The sequence below is a fragment of the Moschus berezovskii genome, chromosome 20 (assembly GCF_049115385.1).
Source record: "Moschus berezovskii isolate FMDL1 chromosome 20, NW_MosBer_1.0, whole genome shotgun sequence".
Classification (NCBI taxonomy): domain Eukaryota; kingdom Metazoa; phylum Chordata; class Mammalia; order Artiodactyla; family Moschidae; genus Moschus; species Moschus berezovskii.
Window position 1 is genome coordinate 58,409,120 of NC_142479.1, and position 20,263 is coordinate 58,429,382.

General features: G+C 46.1%; 1 protein-coding gene across 2 annotated transcripts in view; it reads left to right on the forward strand.

The window, feature by feature from the left end:
- The window catches only part of ITGB3 (integrin subunit beta 3), a 63,855-nt gene extending 43,794 nt beyond the window's left edge, over window positions 1-20,061 (forward strand). For both annotated transcript variants that reach the window (XM_055408140.2, XM_088829188.1), the window contains exons 11-15: window positions 4,699-4,921; window positions 6,178-6,278; window positions 8,576-8,695; window positions 14,729-14,895; window positions 16,702-20,061. In XM_055408140.2, coding sequence (XP_055264115.2) covers window positions 4,699-4,921; window positions 6,178-6,278; window positions 8,576-8,695; window positions 14,729-14,895; window positions 16,702-16,767 — 677 coding nt within the window. In that variant the 3' untranslated portion in view covers window positions 16,768-20,061. The remainder of the gene's footprint in view (window positions 1-4,698; window positions 4,922-6,177; window positions 6,279-8,575; window positions 8,696-14,728; window positions 14,896-16,701) is intronic.
- Window positions 20,062-20,263: the final 202 nt, after the last annotated feature.

Sequence of the window (20,263 nt, forward strand, 5' to 3'; positions counted from 1 at the left end):
CCTGATAATCTGAGATGGAGCTGATGGATTAATAATAGAAATAAAGGGCAGAATAAATGGAATGCTCTTGAATCATCCCCAAACCATCCCCCCCAACCCCAGTCCATGGAAAAATTGTCTTCTGTGAAACCCATCCCTGGTGCCGAAAAGGTTGGGGACTGCTGCCTTCTAATATTTATTAGTATTTATGTCATATTCAGGGCTTCCCTGGTGGCTCAGACAGTAAAGAATCCACCTTCTAGGCAGGAGATCTGGGTTTGATCCCTGGGTTGGGAAGATCCCCTGGAGGAGGGCATGGCAACCCACTCTAGTATTCTTGCCTGGAGAATCCCATGGACAGAGGAGCCTAGCAGGCTACAGACCATGGGGTTGCAAAGAGTCTGACACGACTGAGCAACTAAGCACACACACATGTCATATTCAAGGCACCAAAGGGAATGGTTAAGTTTGATGTGGGAGACACATGAGGAGAAGGTTTGGACTGAGGGGAAAAAAGTTCCCCCTAGGAGAGGCTTACACATAGACCACGACGGCACCAGGGTGGGGGGCAGGCCCGCTGCTACTCTATGGGCTGATTGTTCCTGGTCTGATGTGGGGCATGTGGGAGGGATCCCAGCCAGAGTGTGTTTCCTTTGGCTGCCCGCCCCACTGAAGCCATAGAACAAAGGCCCCGGGTCAGCAGCCCTGATTCCTGCCTCCCAGCCGCGCAGGAACAGCTCGTCCCCAGTGAGCTCCAGCCCATCACACGAGGGAAGCCCAGGCAGCCGCTGCAGCTCTGAGGCCTCCCTCTCCCTTCCTGCCAGGGTGTTGGGTGCCCGCCGGCCTCAGGTCTGGACCCTCTGGTGCCGTCATCACATCCTCAGGGGACACATGCTCGCTGAACACCTGCTCTGTGCCAGGCCCTCGGTCCATATGGGTGCACAGGGGTCATGTATGGTTCCTGACCTGGCAGGGCTTATAGCCCAGCTCATCCTTGTCTCTCCCTGCCCAGAGCTGCTGGCCTGGTCTGTTCTTTGCTCAAGCAGGGGCTCGGGAGTGCAATGACTCGGCCGTGGTCCCAGCCCCTGGCTATCCCTGTCCCCGCCTCCCCACTGGAGGCATGGTCTTTGTGGTTGCATGGTATCAGCACCCCTCAAATGTCAGGTCGTGCATCCTTTTTCTCAAGGGATTCTTCCCCTGTCACATCAAGGTTTTTCCCCAGAAACTGTCCTCAAGCAGGATACATTATCGATATATAATCCTAAAGAATGTAGAGGGAAAAAAAGTTTGTCTTTTCCTCCTCCTTGAGAATTCCGCATCCCTGTCTCCTTGGGGACCCCCAGACTTCTTATCAACCTGCCTAGGAATTGACTCTCTCATGTGAATGCTGATCAGGTACCCGTGAGCCAGGTTCTGTGCTGTGTGCCATAGTGTTGTGGGATAGAGAGGCATGAATAAGGGACTTCCTTGGTGGTTCAGTTGTTAAGATTCCAAACTCCCAATGCAGGGTGGCCCGGGTTCGATCCCTGGTCAGGGAACTAGATCTCGCATGCCGCAACTAAGAGTCTTCTTGCCTCAACTATGACCTGGCACAGCCAAAAAAATAAAAAGAGAGAGAGAAGTATGAATAAGACAGTTTTGTCATAAAGTTACCCAAGGAGAATTCACAGCACAAGGCAGAACCTGCCAGATCCCAGAAGTGAAGTGTCCTCAGTGAGTGTTATAGAGAGACTCACTGTGGACAGGGGAGCCCTGGGGGGCTTCATGGAGGAGGTGGGAAGTCAGAGAAAGGGCTGGCCCATAGAGGAGGGCAGCGGAGTGATGTGTCAGCCCAAAAGGGCAAACTGAATGGGGTGTGGCTGCCTGACCTCTGACCTGAGACCCCTGCTCCTCCCTTTTCTTTCCCTCCCCCACACCTCCTGGGCCACCTTCTTCTCTACTTCCCTTCTCTTTCTCACATTTTCTCTTCATTTCCCACCTTCCTCCCCTGACTTTCCTGTGAACCCCTTTTGCTGGAGGGATGCCAGTCCTGTGACATTACCGCACTGTGGTTTCCTTTTAAAGCTTGACCCTGCTGGAGCCTTGGAGTCAGCCTGCTGGCGCTGGCCTGCCACTATCCACTCCCAACCTCACTCCCGGGCTGGCCTGCAGACCGTTTTCTCAAAGATCACTTTGTCTAGCCTCACAAAGGAAACACTATGGGACAAGGGTTTCTGAGGAGACTGAGGCCTCTGAGTGCTGCCAGGCCTCTGTGGTGTCCGCTTTTCCTTATCCAGGAGGCGTGGTCAAAAGCTGGGTGTAGTGGACACTGTGGGGGTCCCGCTCTGCTGGCTGGCCCACCCATCCCCCTGCCGCTGGTAGGGCTGCTGAGAATACCTCACAATTGTACCTTCTCTGGAGAATTATTTTCAGCTGACAAGAGCTGGATGGCCCTCAGACCTTGGCTAATGACTGGTGGACAAGGGGTTACACAAGGCCAGTCCCTTTGCCTCAGGGTTGCTGTGGCGCCGGTCATGTCCATCAGCCTGCTGTGGGATCAAGCTGAGGGGAGTTGTCAGGCTGAGACCACATTCCTGCCAGCTTTTTTTTTTTTTTTTTTTGATGTGGACCATTTTTAAAGTCTTTATTGACTTTGTTAAAATATTGCTTTTTGGTTTTCTGGCCTCTGGGCATGTGGGATCTTAGCTTCCCAAACAGGGATTGAACCCGCTCTCCCTGCATTGGAAGGTGATCTCTTAATCACTGGACCGCCAGGGAAGTCCCCTTGCCAGCATTTGATTCCTGCCTTGTCCTGCTTCCCTCCTTCCCTTCTGCATCCCCAGGAAGTCTCTGGGACAAGAATCCTCACCACAAGTCATACTTATAGGGAACCCAACCTCAAAATGCAGTCTATCTTCTTTCTTTGTCCTTCTACCAGCCCAGTATCTCTACTCTTTAGATAAGGGTTCCCTGATCTTCGGGATCTAAGGCCTGATGATCTCAGGTGGAGCTGATGTAGTAATATTAGAAATAAAGTGCATAATAAACATACCAGGCTTGAATCATCACGAAACCATCCTTCTACCCCAGCCTGTGGAAAAGTTGTCTTCCACAAAAACATGATCTCTTCCACTTTTGAATGGTGCCAAAAAGATGGGACAGCTGCTCTAAATGTATTAGGTTGATTGAAAGTTCATTTGGGTTTTTACCATAAGATGATATGGAAAAACCCCAACGAGCTTTTTGGCCAACCCAATATTTGGCAGCTGGGGTCACTGAGGTTATGTTTCCCATCCTTCTTGGGAAACAGACACACACAGTGAAGGTGTGTCTGAGCCTTGAATGCCAGTGTGGTTCCTAGAGGATTATGCTGGTATCGCTCACCCTTTAGTGGGTGATACCATCCAGAGGGACCTGTAGTGGCCAAGAGATATTAATCAGACCCACTGGGTCACTGGGTAGCAGGGGCTGTGCCAGCTCATTGCTATTTGAGCCTGGCTGTGTACCATCCTCTCCTCCACCATCTTGGGGCCCATCTGCTCACACAATGGTTTGGTTTTCAGATCAATTCGTGTTACTTCCCCCTTACTCCCTGCCTTTCCTCTGATTAACAATCAGATTTTTATTATTCATCCACTTCTTCCTGATTCAGAGTCCTGGAGAATGAGTCACCTTTCTGCAGGATTTAGGAGCCAAGTTTTAAAGCCTTGGTAAATGAATATTAGGGGAATATAGTGTTGAGAGTTAATGCCTGCATTTAAGCAATCTATCCCCTACCCTCACCCCATCTCTCTCTCCTGTTCTATACTCAGGTAGGGAAGCAAGTAAGTCTTTCCTAGTAAGGCTGGTGACTCTTTGCAAACTATCATAATACAACAAAGGGCATATGTTGGTGAAGGTTTATATGTATTTTCTAGGAATTTAACTAGAGGAGGTAAGATCTATGGTAGTAGGGATCTTGCCTGTCTTGTTCACCGTTGAGCCCCCAGTGCTCAAGATGTGGTATGAACTCAGTAAATATTTGTTGAATGAATAGATAAATAAGAAATTGCATTAGTTGTACACCTACTGTGTATCAGATTTTATACTAATCACTATTGATGGAAAAATAAATATAATATGTGCTCCCCTATCAGGGAGCTCACAATCCAGAAAGAAACAGATAAGCAAGCAAATGGTTTGAACTTCAGGGTTTAAATAAAGGTATCTATAAATACTGGGAGAGTACATGGGCAGACAGTTGATTTGGCCTGGGGAGGTCAGAAAAAAGTTATAGAGGGGAAGGGACATTTGAGTTGGGTTTTAAAGGATGAGTAGGAGTTTGTCTGTGGGGTCGCTAAGGGTTGGACACGACTGAGCGACTTCACTTTCACCTTCACACATTGGAGAAGGAAATGGCAACCCACTCCAGGGTTCTTGCCTGGAGAATCCCAGGGACGGGGGAGCCTGGTGGGCTTCCGTCTATGGGGTCACACAGAGTCGGACACGACTGAAGTAACTTAGCCACAGCAGCAGCAGCAGGAGTTTGGTAGTGGTCTCAGGATGAAAGGGCATCTAAGCAGAGGGAACAGCAGGCAGAGAAGCATGAGGCTATGAGAACAGTGGAGAAGGTGGTGAATGGCTCAGTGTGGAGGCAAAAGTGTGGTGATGTGAAGAGGGTGATGAGGGGTAAAGCCACGAATACCGTCCTGGAGTGGGGCCTCACTGACTGGTCTGCCCCCTTGGGCTGTGTGTTTTCAGGCCATGGCCAGTGCAGCTGTGGGGACTGCCTGTGTGACTCCGACTGGACCGGCTACTACTGCAACTGTACCACACGCACGGACACCTGCATGTCCAGCAACGGGTTGCTGTGCAGCGGGCGGGGCAAGTGTGAGTGCGGCAGCTGCGTCTGCATCCAGCCCGGCTCCTATGGGGACACCTGTGAGAAGTGTCCCACCTGCCCTGATGCCTGCACCTTTAAGAAGTGAGTGGGCAGAGACGTGAGTTGGAGAGAGTTGGTGTCTGGAATGGGGGAGAGGGTCCCCCACACTATGCAGGTTCTGTCTTTTACTCACCAGAGCTTTAGAGAGAGAGGAGTCTGTTCCAGCAAAGGACTAACTTTCATCTTTCCATTGAAAACTGGAGGGAAAGCTGGAGATAGAGCCAGGGGTGAAGGGAACAGAGTGGTACCAGCTGGACTGAAGTTAGAGAAACCTCTCTTTTAGGTGGGATCCTGAATCCCTGAGTTGGGAGGAAGGCTAAACCAGATAACTCCTGGGGAATGTTCCAGTGCTGAGGTTCTGATTTTGTGAAGGATGTGGGGCTAGAATTATGTGTGAAACAGGAGACGTTCACCACTACCAACATCATTCAGCTGGGGGCAGAGGAAGTCCCATCAACCCAAGTCCATGGCCCCACTGTTTCTCTTACTGCTTCAGCCGGGCTGGACTCATGGGTGTGCAGCCTGCACATTTGTACAGCACCCTGTGCTTAGAAGGGCCTCACATTTTGTTTAATGCTCTACTGCCACTGTTTTGAAATTCTTCCTAATTAAAAAAATCATTTATTTATTTATGGCTGCACTGGGTCTTCATTGCTGCGCAAGAGCTTTCTCTACTTGTGGTGAGCAGGGGCTACTCCTTAGTTGTGCATTGCGGGCTTTTCATTGCGGTGGCTTCACTCGTTGCGGAGCTCAGGCCCTAGGGTGCACGGCTTCAGCGGTTGCAGCAGGCGGGCTCAGTAGTTGTGGCGCCAGGACTCAGCTGCCTTGTATTATGTGGGATCTTCCCGGACCAAGGATTGAACCTGTGTCCCCTGTATTGTCAGCAGACTCCCAACCACTGGACCACCAGGGAAGCCCTCTACTAATTTTTGAATAAGGGACTGACATTTGTGTTTTGCGCCAGGCCCCCGAATTAGGAGACCGGTTTCGACTTTAGGGCTCCCAGAAGTGGCATGGGGTTCGCCATCCTGTCACAGTCTTGGATGGGACATAAAGAGGTTTAATAAAGTTCCTGGAGGCCTCTGCCTACCAGCCTTACCTGTCAGTTAGGGCAGTCCCACCCCTGAACTCCAGATGCGACTTTCTGGGTCCCCCACGGTTGTCTTACAAATGTCTTTATTTCTGTGTCTGTTTTCGGGGTGGGGCAGCTTTCTGGGTATATGGCAGGCAGAGCCAGACTGTGGCACACTTAGGGTTCTTCCTTCCCTGCCTTCACCCCTGTGTCCCCTCTCTTTTAGGGAGTGTGTGGAATGTAAGAAGTTTAACCGGGGAGCCCTCAACGAGGAAAATACCTGCAACCGTTATTGTCGTGATGAGATTGAGCCTGTGAAGGAACTTAGTAAGTTCAGCAAGTCATAGAGTGCACACCCATGTTCTAGGTTTTTCCCGTTTAAACCCAGAAACTATCCAACTCTTCATCTGTAAAATGGAAGAGTAATTCCTACCTCAAAGGTATATACTGTGCAGGCCTGATACACAGTAGGTCCTTCCTAAAAGCTAGCTTCCCTGAGAGTCTTTCTGCTAATGTGTTCAGTAATCCACTCCCCTTTTACTTCCTAGAGCCCATGGGCTCAGCAAAACCCTACAAAGAACTTTTAAAGTATGTATAAATCTGGCAACCCTAGCTTTACTACCCCAAGGAAAGAAAGATGATGTACCCCATTTTACAGGTGAAGAAACTGAGGTACAGAGTAAAGAAGTAGTTGCCCATGATAATCTTAGTTTAGTAGGCCAGTAAGCATTTACTAAGGGGTTTCCAGGTGGCTCAGTGGTAAAGAATCTGCCTGCCAATGCAGAAGATACAAGAGACATGGATTCGAGTCCTGGGTTGGGAAGATCCTCTGGAATAAATAGGAAATGGCAACTCACTCCAGTATTCTTGCCTGGAAAATTCCATGGACAGAGGAGCCTGGCGGGCTTTAGTCCATGGGGCTGCAAAGAGTGGGACATGACTGAACACACAAGTTTACCTCAGAATGTTAAGCAAGGTTCAGCATACAGGTCTGCAGATATAGAGGGAAACCTTCACCTTTATGGATTTGGAGCCAAAATTATTAGCCTGAAGCCCTTTTGGCTTTTGGGAGCCCCTCCTGGCATATGACAGAAATACAGTGAGGAACAAAATTCTTGCCTGCAGTTATTCTGGTTTGTACTTCATCTTGACTTAAAAGGAGTTGCTCTTTGTTGCTGTCACATATCTAATGTAGTTATCTAGGTCAGTTAGACCTTGGGTGATGCTGAGAGATAGCGATCTCACATGAAGGAAGGAAACACATGTTCAGTGAGAGCCACAGGAAGACACAGCTAGCCAGCCAGGTTCAGGATGGGGGTGCTTTGGGAAAGAGTCAGATCTCTGGATCCTTTGGCTAATGTCTGAAGTGGGTCTGGAGTAATAATGATTTGGGAATTGAGTTTGAAGAGACAGTTTTTCCTCTGGAGGAGACCAGGCTTGCTATGATTAAAAAAAAAAAAGAAGCTGCTGATAGGAGAGATTTTTATCATCTAGACTAGATGAGTATCATAAGTTAGTTGATAAATACCCCCATCCTCCACCATGATAATCATAAAAATAAATGCTTCTTTGTATGGAATTTTATAACTTATACAAATGACAAAAGTATCTTTTTGTGCACAGTACCTTATTCTTCTCCCAATAACCTAGTAAAGAACTTAGTACTATTGTTAACTTCATTTTTGAGGATAAGAAAATTGAATCTCAAGAAAGTTGTCACTTTCACAAAGCAAACTAGTGGTGAGTTAAGGTTGGAACTAAATCTTGAAATCCTTACTCTTTGCATTGTCCTGTAATACCACTGGTTTACTGAGGGCTCTGTAGGGTGTGCTTGAGACTCATGTCCTGGTTCTGCTCCATCACTTATTTGCTGTGTGACCTTGGTACATTTGCTTAATCTCATCATGTGTCAGAGTTATCCATCTGGTAAAGCTGGTGGAGGGCATAGTGAAGCTGGTGGAGGGCATAGCGAAGCTGGTGGAGGGCATAGCGCAGTTGGTGGAGGGTAACCCATAGTATCACAGTCAGAATAACAGGTTTTAGAGTTGGAAGGGATGAAGCCAACAAGACATGATGAGAGTCAGAGAAAAAGAGATGGTTCTGGGGAGGAACACCGGATAGAAAGCAGAAATAGAAGAAATGTAAGGGTTGAGTAAACAAACTTTTGGGAATCATTGAGCAAACAGAGAAAGGAAAGAGAGGAAAGGGAACACCCACTGTGTGTTAGGTGGTTTATGCTGTTTGATTCTCAACTGTCCTTGTGAGTGAAGGTATCTTTTCTGCTGTAGAAGAAGAAAGAGATTCGATGAGGTCCGGTAACTTACCCAAGATGACACAGCTGGGAGGTGATAGAGCCAGGCTTTGAATCAGACTGTAATACTGTTATGTCATATCCCTTCCAGAGGCAGGAATAAGAACCAGAAAGTACTTTGTGAGGGACAAAGTACTAATACAGCAGTGAGAGTCATCTAGAAGCAATTGCCAGGCATGACAGCCATCTCCGAGCATGTTGCCTAATGTCCTGTCACACGCTTTCCCAGAAGTCTCAAGACTGGACTTGGGGGTGGCTCCATTTTTCAGGGATTGACCTGTTTTTCATTCTCTCATCTTTCCTCCTCTCTCAGAGGACACTGGCAAGGATGCTGTGAATTGTACCTACAAGAATGAGGATGACTGTGTCGTCAGATTCCAGTACTACGAAGACTCCAGTGGAAAGTCCATTTTGTATGTAGTGGAAGAGCCAGGTGAGTGAACCCCGAGGGTCCCGACCCTTCCCCAAGAGAGAGTGAGACCAATATTAGACAGTTAGTTCCATCCATCATTCCTCTTAAACAGAGCATCCAGGTGAAACCTGATCTTACATGTGATAGATCAGGGCTTGTCCTCTGAGTGTGGGGTATATAAATACAGACATTAGCAAGAAAATGACCTGATAATTGAGGAGATAGAAGAATAAAAAGGTGGGTAAGGAGAGGAAGAGGGTAGGTGTGGAGCTCATCAAGGAACAGATGATAGCCTGGTGTTTTATGAGATGACGTAAGGAAGAGGTAAGGAATTTAAATTCTAGCGCTTTTCAGCATAAGGCATCTGTTCTACTAAGAATTAAATGGTTGTCAGGAACAACCTGCTTACTGCTTCAGAGGAAGGCCTGAGGTTTGAGGTCTTCACCTTACCAGCTTTACCATGTGATGTGGTGAAGGATTTGAGGCTGCCTCCAACACTGAAAAGTTAATGCTTGCTCTCAGGACCCTCTGGAGGCAGGAGAGCCCATTGTATCATACACACACCCACCACGGGTTTGTCACCATCCAGCGCAGTAGATTTGCTTGTTTCCCCTTATTTTCTTTATCTCCTTTCTTTCCCTTAAACAACAGATGAAGGTATGAATCATTAGACTTTTTTTTTTCACCACACCACTCAGCATGTGTGATCTTAATTCCCTGACTAGGGATCGAACCTGTACCCCCTGCATTGGAAGGCGGAGTCTTAACCACTGGACTGTTGGAGAAGTCCCAATCATTAGACAGTATTCTTGAGTACTTATTATACATCAGGCATGGGCTAGGTGCTGGGGATGTAGTAGTAATGAAGGCAGGTGTGGAACTCACAGGCCATGGATGAGAGAGGCGTGTAAAGCAGTCATGACACTGCAGGGGGATAAGGGCTATGGTATGGTGGGCATGGGGGATGGGAGGGGTGGACCAGAACTTTCTGGAATGAAGGAACAATCTCTGAAGGCAGAGGCTAAATCAGTTGGTCACTTGACATTCTTTACAGCTGTAGGAGTTTCTTCAAATCATTCTTTAGACCAGGGACCGGCAAACTGTTTCTGTAAAGGGCCAGATGTTAAATATTTTAGGGTTTGTGAACCAGATGGTCTCTGCGGTGACTAGTCAACTCTGACACGGTAGCAAGAAAGCAGCCATAGACTATATGCAAATGAAGGCATCTGAGTGTGTTTTCCAAACCAGGTGGCCAGCTGCATTTGGCTCACTGGGCTGTTTGCTGGTCCCTGTTTGAGGGCAATGGTTCTTGAACTTTTGTATGTTCCCTTGTTAAAAAATCCAGAGTTCTGAACCCTGTCTTAATTCTACAAGCCAATGCCTCTCTGTTCCTTGTTAGTGCTCCTGGTAATTGCGATATATTCCCTGATGTTTTAGACATGGCACTTCCCAGATGAGCCATCTCAGACCTCCTCCAGCATCCATTCTGATTAGGTTTGGTACATATCTTTGATTTTCAGAGCAGCTGTGCTTTGCCCCCCACCCCCACCCACTTTTTTTAAAGATTTTTTTTTTTTTTGGTGTGGACCATTTTGAAAGTCTTTATTGAATTTGCTACAACATTACTTCTGTTTTCTGTTTTGTGTTTTTAGCTACAAAGCATGTGGGATCTTGGCTCCCCGACCAGGCATCGAACTCACACCCCCTGCATTGGATCACTGTGCTTCCCTTTAGACTGGCTAAGTTGTTATATTGCTTCTTTAGGGAATTCCCTGATGGTCCAGTGGTTAAAACTCTGTGCTTCCACTTCTAGGGGCCCAGGTTTGGTCCCTGGTTGGGGAACTAAGATCCCACAAACCTCAGTCAAAGAAAAAAATTGCTTCTTTAATCTCCTGTCTTCTTCAGGTGACTATATGTTCCTTGAACACAGGAATTGTGTCTGTCTTATCTATTGTTATAATATCTCTATACCTGGCTCAGTTATTTACAGAGAAGATACTTCATACACAGTTTTTGAATGAATGCATAGGACGGGTTATGCCCACGAGACAGGCAGACTCATATACATCTTGATATCTGTTGGGAGAATTTTGCCTGCTTAAAGACAGGAGTGGTTGAAAGTGGGAAAAGGACTGCATCTATGTCACTGGGGGTGTTGTCCTCCCTGTTGGTAGAGGAGAGCATGGGGTCCCCATTTGTGATATTGTTTATCAGTCTCTCCAGGGCACTCATCTTTTATAAGGGAGAAGAAAGGTAAAGAAAGGGTATCACCTTAGCTTTATTTTGTGACTCAAGGGAACACTGACATGGGGAAGTGGAGAGGAAAGAGTCTGGGTATGTACTGGGTTGGCCTAAAAATTCATTCAGGATTTCAAATAGGATGGTATGGAAAAATCCGAATGAACTTTTTGGCCAGCCCACTATCTCTGGGGAAGTAGATGTAGGTTAGTTTCAGCACGACTTCCTCGTACTTTCTCATCCACCTGTGTTAACGGGTTAAACGGATTTTTCCACACCCACCCTATCTGTCCTTGTGTCCCTTCTCATCTCAAAAATGCAGTGTGCTCTTTTTTCGGGTTTAACATTACCTCCTCTCTTTGCTATAACAATCTGGCTGGTGCTCCTGCTGTAACACTCACAAAAATCATTTGACCTGGTACTCTGAGACTGAAAACTATTGCTGGGAGTCCTGGTAAACAAAGATGATGATAACTGGGATGGTGACACATCACTAGTTAACAGAGTGAAGGGTAACTTTTTAGGCTTACTGCCAGTATGGCCCTTCCTCCACATTAGGAGACAGGTCCCCAGACCTGCATTTCTCAGCTTGTTGCCTTGAATTCCAAGTTCTGCCTCTCCTCTCACCCTGGCCTCCAATCATTTTCAGGGGCTCTGGTTTTGAGTAAAAGGTAGCATCTGGGGCCCGCAGTCTAGGAGGAGATTATTCTCATTTGCTTCCCTAACTCTTGCCCTTGCAGACGTTCTCTTTGAAGGGCTGAGCCACTACAGGGCTGTGAAGAGGGCACCACTAAAGAGTTTGACATTAGCCAAGTGGTCAGGGAATGATCTTTGAGCTAGGCCCTCATCACTTCCAGATAGGGTTGTCTGATAAAATACAGTATGCCTGCCATTGGACATTTAGGTTGTTTCCATGTCCTGGCTATTGAAAATAGTGCTGCAGTGAGCATTGGGGTACATGTGTCCTTTTGAATTACAGTTTTCTCAGGGGGAAGTTATGGTACATATGTACAATGGAATATTACTCAGCCACGAAAAGGAATGAAATTGGGTCATTTGTAGAGATACGGATGGACCTAGAGTCTGTCATACAGAGTGAAGAAAGAAAGAGAAAAACAAATATTGTATATGAACACATATATGTAGAATCTAGAAAAGTGATACAGATGAACCTATTTCCAGGACGGGAATAGAGACACAGACATAGAGAATGGACATGTGGACTTGAGGGGGAAGGGGAGGGTGAGACGAACTGGGAGACTAGGATTGACATATTAATATATACGCTGCTAGGCGTAAAATAGATAACTAGTAGGAAGCTGCTGTATAGCACAGGGAACTCAGCTTGGTGCTCTGCGATGACCTAGAAGGTTGAGATGTGGGTTGTGTGGAAGGGAGGGGATATATGTATACATATAGTTGATTTCACTTTGTTGTACAGCAGAAACTAACACAACTTTGTAAAGTAATTATACTTCAATAAAAAAGTAAAATATGTCCTATGCAAGATGTGGTACATACTTAAAAAGTTATTTGTTATTTATCTGAAATTCTAATTAAACTGGACTTCCTGTACTTTTGTTGGTCAATTCTGCTAACCCTCCCCAGTCGTCCCTGACTTTCGGTCATCATCCATCATGGGTCATCATCACTGTGGCTGGGAAGGCACTTCAGAGACCACCTGGTCTTGTATCTGTTTCCAGGAAACCTGCCGTCCACCCCTTTTAGGATGTATAGTTAACAGGTTTAATTTTTCCCCTGAAGAGCTGGCTTTCTACCTGTCCTGGCCATACTGACATGTAAAATTGAAGCAATTTCACTTTGAGGTTTGAGGGTCAGCCCTACCTCAGTCTTCCAGAGAATTCATAGCTGCTTTTCCCAGAAGAACTGGGACTCTTCATCCCTGGGAACTCAGACATTGGGATCTCATAGCCTCTTTCCAGACGTTCGTTTAATTATAGACAGGTTATAATTTGGTGGGATAGGAAATAGCCAGCTTGGGTTGTGGTGGTGGTTGTTTTTGGGTCATGTGTGGTGAACATAGTGTGTATGTTTAGAGAAGAAGGTGGGAGACAGTGTGGAAAGTAGGTGTGACATCTCTTTAGACCCATCAATACTCAGATATACAAACACCTAATTATATAACACCTGAGAAGTTACTGGAGTGAAGTCACTCATCAGACATCTGTGGTTTAGGGGAAATGGAGCTGTTCAGAGCATACTCAACTTGGCCCTCAGAGGGCTGACGTCGTACCTCTGTTTATGTTGGTTGTTGACTGGGGTTGAACAGGAAGTTGGTTCTCAACAGGGTGAGGATTTTAGATGACTAAATATTTTGGGAAGAAACCCAAAATATTGTCTTGGTTGGCAGACCTCCTAGTTTCGAAGTATGTTAAAAAGGTCATTAGGTTCCCAGCCCTCGGGGGTTATAAATATCTGAACTAGAGTAACTAACTCAAATACCCAGCTCAAACTCAAGGAGGAGCTGGGTAAATAAATTAGAGAAAACAGCCTCGGATAACATGGATACCAGCAATAATGATAGCTGATATTTATTGCGCTCTGACTCTGTGCCATGCACTGTTCTGAGTTCCTTAAATATATTTAACTTAATTATTCCTTTTTTAAGATTTAAAAAATTTTTGTTTTATTTATTTATTTTGGTTGCACTGGGCAGGTCTTCATTGCTGTGCACAGGCTTTCTCCAGTTGCCACGAGTCGGGGCTACTCTCCAGTTGCAGTGTTTGGGCTTTTCATTGTGGTGGCTTCTTGCTGAGCACAGGCTCTGGGCGTGCAGGCTCAATAGTTGTGGTGCGTGCACTTTTTAGTTGCCCATGGCATGTGGAATCTTCCTGGACTCAGGATCGAACTCGTGTTGCCTGCATTAGCAAGTGTATTCTTATCCACTGTACCACGAGAGAAGTCCTTAATTATTCCTTAACTATTACTCATAATACGTTTTTGAAATCAGGGCTATTACTGTTAGATTTGGAGAAACGGAAAACAGACACCCAGAAAGGTGAAATAATTTATTAAAGGTCACATAGCCAGGATTTACTCCCAAACATCTGGCTCCAGAGTCCACAGGGGCACAGACTCAGTGACAAAGTCACACTTCGCCTCTGTTTAGTGCAGAAAAGAAAGAGTGGTGAGGAGTCTGGCAAACTAAAAAAAAAAGTGTGTTCCGACTAAAAGGGGCAGCTGCTCCTCAGCCCTAGCTGTTTGAAACCCTATAAAAGTCTAAATTCAGTGTTTCTAGATCTTTTGACTTTTCTTTTTCCTAAAGAGAAGAAGAATCTGAAATTTTAGGGGGAGAATCTCCTGGATTAATGTTGCCGGCAAAATCAAATGTTTTCTTTATTTGGCTGCGCCAGGTCTTCATTGCAACCTGTGGGATCTTTAGTTGTGGCTTGTGAACTCCTGGTTGCAGCATGTGGGATCTAGTTCCCTGGTTGGGAATTGAACCTGGGCTCCTGCATTGGGAGCTTAGAGCCTTAACCACCATTGAACCACCAGGAAACTCCCCAAATCGAGTTTTTAATGAACATTTGTGTGTACTCTCACCAAGTAGGCTAGATTCTGCTTGTGGATGACCAGCTAATGACCTTTGATTTAAACCACTCAGGACAGATGATTGCTGCTTTAAGGATTTTACCCCCCTCCTTTAAAAAATTAATAGGCTTATTTTGTAAGTTCTGTTTCCTTTGGAGAACACTCCATTACTATATTCCTTTGTCGAGAAGATCTTATTTGTGACCAATTCAAATGATTCCTACTCCATTCCCAACCACCTTGCTCTGTGCTCTCTCCTGACAGAGTGTCCCAAAGGCCCTGACATCCTGGTGGTCTTGCTATCCGTGATGGGGGCCATTCTGCTCATCGGCCTTGCGACTCTGCTCATCTGGAAGCTCCTCATCACCATCCATGACCGGAAGGAGTTTGCTAAATTTGAAGAAGAGAGAGCCAGAGCCAAATGGGACACTGTAAGAGGCCGGGCCGGGCATTTTCTTAAGTTGTTGGTTCAAGAGTCTGAAGTGGAAGTAGTAGATGCTTATGTAGGGTAGGTGGGGTTCAGCCAGCACCACAGTTTCCCAGTTAGCCTTTTTCTGGAAGTTGAGAGATGGACTAACTCTCCTATTGTCATTATGCTTCCTGGAAACCATCTGATTCCTTCTCTGTGACATCGGTGAACACCAACTGAGCACAGACAGGGCTCAGCTCTGTCCTGGTAGCAGGGAAAAGGACACTTACTCTCCAAGTGAGTAAGATAAGACAGACTTGAGAATCCTACATTGAGGACATATAGTAATCCACTCTATAGTGATGAAGTCCAAAGCATTAAACAGAAACAGAAACAAATGATAACAGCTAACATTTGCTTAAGATTTACCATGTACCAGGAACTGTCCTAAATGGTTTTTATGTACTAACTTATTTCCTTCCTGTAACAGCCCTATGTGATAGATAACATTACTATCCCCATTTTATAGATAAAGAAACTGAATATAGAGAAATTTAGCAACTTCCTTGATTATGGGAGGGAACTAGGTTATGACAGGAATTACTTTTTGTATCAGCCTCTTAAAAGAATGCTCCCTGCAGTTTATCCTGATTGAATTTAATCAAACAAGCTTTTAATTGAGAAACTTTGATATACTTAAGCTTACTCTCCTTTGACTCATGTTCCACATTTTAACTTTTTCCTGGATTTCCAAGTGAATGACTTCACTGAATATCCGAGGTTAGGTTGAAAGTTTGTTCCCATCTGATGGTGACCTCAGGCCTTTGAACTCAAGGATTCCAAGAAGTTGAGATATTTCTGCTCAGACAGTGTAGAAATCCTGACCCTCTGAGGCATATGAGAATGTGTTGTGTTTCTTGAGGCTACCTACCACTAAGGACTATTAGACCTAATGGGGTTTGTCACTTTGTTTTAGAAAATAGTTTGGGAGACCTAGTGAGGGTCTCTTTCCTGATAATGTGACAGTTTGTGGGCAAGGCTTGAGGGATAAGATGAGTACAGATTAAGAATCATTTGAGTAAAAGTGGTCCTCTGTATTCCAACCATCACCTGCTACACCTATCTTCTTTGCCTGAGTCCCCTATCACAGTCACAACAAAGAAAAAAAGGCGGGCAAAAGGAAGAAAGAGAGTTCAGAAGAGAAGGAGGTGGCTCAGAGGTTAAAGCGTCTGCCTCCAATGCGGGAGACCCGGGTTCGATCCCTGGGTTGGGAAGATCCCCTGGAGAAGGAAATGGTAACCCACTCCAGTATTCTTGCCTGGAGAATCCCATGGACGGAGATGCCTGGTAGGCTACAGTCCACGGGGTCGCAAAGAGTCGGACACGACTGAGCAACTGAACAGAAAAGCTAATCTTGAGGAGAAGGAAATGGCAACCCACTCCAGTGTTCTTGCCTGGAGAATCCCAGGGACAGGGGATCCTGGTGGGCTGCCATCTATGGGATCGCAGAGTCGGACATGACTGAAGCGACTTAGCAGCAACAGCAGCAAAAGTTAATCTTGAAGGGTTTTGGGATCCCCAAGAGTGATGGGCTGAATTTAACCCCTCAGGAATGGTGGAAGGATGACATGCCATTTTCTCTCTTCTCTTGTTTCCTACCCATTCCCTCTGTAAGAGCAAATGTGTGAGTATTACAAGCATCACACTGTTCATCGATGGTATATCAGAGAAGAGTGTTGTGGGTAAACTTCTCAGATAACAAGGAAACCTCCAGGATAGGCAAGAATTGAGGAATTTGCTGTAAGACACTTTTCTGTTCTCTCTGCAGGCCAACAACCCACTGTATAAAGAGGCCACGTCCACCTTCACCAACATCACCTACCGGGGCACTTAATGAGCAGTCACCCCAGGATCGCTCTTGGACTGTCCCAGGATTGTGGACGTCTCTGCTGTCATGTTTACAGGGGGCAATACCTGTGGGGCGGGATTGAGGGCTTGGAGCGGGGTGGGTTGGAAGAATGTGGGTCTGTGTGTGTGTGTGTGTGTGTGAGTGTGATACGCGTGGGGAAGTGTATAATTTAAAACCTGTGTCCCAGGTGAGTGAAGCTCCTCAGTCTTTATCCTCAGAATGCCTCCTTCCTTCAGGGAGTTTTCCTGCTTAACCTGAGGGCGACCTACATCGCTGAGCAGGTGTTCTTTATTACCTCAGTGGGAAGCCAACTTTCCCTCTCAGGACAGTCTCTTGAAGAGGAGGGCAGGGCCGAGGACTCTCGTTCCAGAGAGAGGGACCCTGGTTTAACCGTGTATTTCTGGTTCTCGGGCCTGACTCTCAGCAGCTCTGGTAGGAGCTGCCGGGTTTTGAGGCCTTGTTGTGTCATTTGAGCCTCCGTCTCCTGTCCCTTCCCTCAGGCGGAGGGAGACATTAGGCGAAAGCTGAACCATCAGGCCTGCCTGTCTTTGCCGTCACCTCAGCCCATCATAGTTCTCTACTAAGGGAAGTCCTTGCTGTCTAGTCTTCGCTCTGTTGGGAGATAGGCTGGTGGTGGGGGGTGGGGACATGCATGACCTGGGGTTAAGGTGCCCGGGCTCCCCCGTTCATGATCACAACCCTTCAGATATGCCTTATTGGTACCTCCACCCTAGAGGTTCCTTTAGAAGTTGTGTGTCACCCTTAGCCAGCATCACCTCTTTGGCTCCCATCCCATCTTTTCACTGCTAGAGACATTTGCTATGTACTGGGAGGGGCTTCTCAGGTGGCTCAGTGGGTAAGGAATCTGCCTGCAATGCAGGAGATGCAGAAAGCATGGGTTTGATATCTGAGTTAGGAAGATCCCTTGGAGGAGGGCATGGCAATCCACTCCAGTATTCTTGCCTGGAGAATCCCATGGACAGAGGAGCCTGGCACCCTACAATTCATGGGGTCGTGGAGTCAGACACAACTGAAGTGACCAAGCACACATGCTCGCACATATACTGGGAATTTCTCTCATGACCAAAGGCTTTTCTTCCAGGGAGAGTGCTATGGTTAGAGTCAGAGGTCTGGCCTCACCCTTCAGGCCTTCTGTCCTACGTTCAAGGCACCTCTACACACCCAATTCTGTGCTTCTATGTGCTACACCCACCCATGGGGCTGATTGCATTTATCTACCTCTTGGGTGTCTTGTGAAGGAATCATTCCCATGGGACTGAGTCTGCTGGGCATAAGTGCCAGGGTGGAATGGTGGGCCAAGTGTATCGGCTTGTGTGGGCCATCCTCCTCTGGGTTGGGCAACCTCATTTGAACTCAGTCTTTGAGAGGCCACAAGTGGAATTTTGTTTTTCTTATTGGGACACCAAATCAGGATGAGGCTTGCTGAATCTAAAGGAGCATATATATAAACACACTTGCATTATATTTGTAATTTTATTTGATAATGAGGAAGACAATAATGAAAAGCCACACTGACTTGAGCTGGGTGCAGACACTCCCACTTGGCATCATTCATAAGAAGTTGCTACCCCGTTGCTCGGTCTGTAAGGGCTCTGTCATTCTGGGAGCCTGCAGGGTTAGACACATGGATATACTAGACCCCTCCCAAGGAGGAGGAGGAAAATGGGCTGTGCTTTTTTTTTTTTTTTCCTAGCAAAAGCAGTTGCTCCATTGGTGTTTACATTTGTTCAACATTCACCACCACCACCATTCCCCAAGAAAAAGGGAAGGGCCTATAAAAACAGGGGTCTGATGATCAAAAAATCTAGGTCCTGACCTCAGTGTTACAGCTAAGGAGCTTTAACTTTAATTAAGGCAAGTCTTCTCCCTGGGGCTCAGTTTTCTAATTTGAAAAATGATGGATTTGGCCTAGTCAATCTAGGAGGTCTCTGTCAGTATCTACATTCCATAATGCTGGGACTTACTGTGGCATCAAGTAGGCAGTCAAGATTCTGTGGGATGTTGATACTATTTGTTTTTTCATTTGGGAGATCTGGCTCTGGCAAGAGCAGGTGGCTTCCCATATCACCTTTCTCAATGAAAAAAGCCTCATTCTACCTTCTCTGAGAACACCCTTTTCCAACTTTTGTTAGCAGTTACATCTCCTGATATAGCACTTAAACTCCACTTAGTTATTATTTCTTTGTTCACTTTGCACATGGTTTAATCCATGTATTGGGGAAAAGGAATCCATAAGAACTAGCTGAAGTGTGTGTTCTGTATCCATGTGTTAACATTGAGAATAAACCTTGGGATTAGGAATGGGGCAGATATCTGAGCCCGGTGTCACTCATGGATTACTTCTTCCCATAGGGAATGGTAGTGTTGTAGAGGGATAAATGGGAAGAGATGATTATAAATCCAGGAAGTTTAGAATCTAATTCTAACGGCTCCTGAGAAAAGACTCCATTGAAGTAGAAGTCATTTTCTTTAAATAAGATGGTTTATTTGAAGAAATGATACCAAAGGAGGAGAAAACTGTATCCTAAGGAGGAAAAAATTAGTAGGAATCTTTCTGAGCTTCTGAAATGAGGCTTACAGGCTTTGAAGATCAGTACGTTTATATGTGGGGAGAAACCATAGCTGTGTTCATGAGCTAGCAAATAGCAGTCAGTTTTGACGTCATGTAGGGTGAACCCTGGCAAGCCACTCCAGTACTCTTGCCTAGAAAATCGCATGGACAGAGGAACCTGGTGGGCTGCAGTCCATAGGGTCGCTACTAGTCGGACACGACTGAGCGACTTCACTTTCACTTTTCACTTTCACACATTGGGAGAAGGAAATGGCAACCCACTCCAGTGTTCTTGCCTGGAGAATCCCAGGGATGGCGGAGCCTGGTGGGCTGCGGTCTATGGGGTTGCACAGAGTCGGACATGACTGAAGCGACTTAGCAGCAGCAGCAGCAGCAGGGTGAACCCCTAAATAGTATTTTAGCATCAGAAAACACAGCCCAAAGAAGTTATTTGTTCTGAGTTCTTTTGGAGATATTTTACGTTCAATCTCAGGGTCTGTGGACAAAAATGGGAAACTTTGAACCTTCCTGACAAGTTGTCACCTAAGGAGTCAAGTTCTTTACCTCTCAGATATTCCTAGACCATCCATGATTTCAAGATATTTCTCTTTGTTAAGTACTCCTGGTTGACCTAAGTGCCTTCCTGACTTCCTAACCACCTCCTCTGAGTTGTGCAATAGTGAATTAAATGTGCTTTCCAAAAAGAATTGGCCTAAGGCTCCCCAGCGCTTCCTGTGCTGTTATTCCTGTTTCCTTTGGGTGAATAAAGTGACATTGCCTCACAAATGATTATTTTAGAGCAAACATGTTTCCAAATGTAACAGAATGATGATGACTCCAGGAATTGAAGTTAGTTTCTGAATCTATAGAGCTTTTGTTTAGACTTGAATCACATTTTCAAAATGAGTA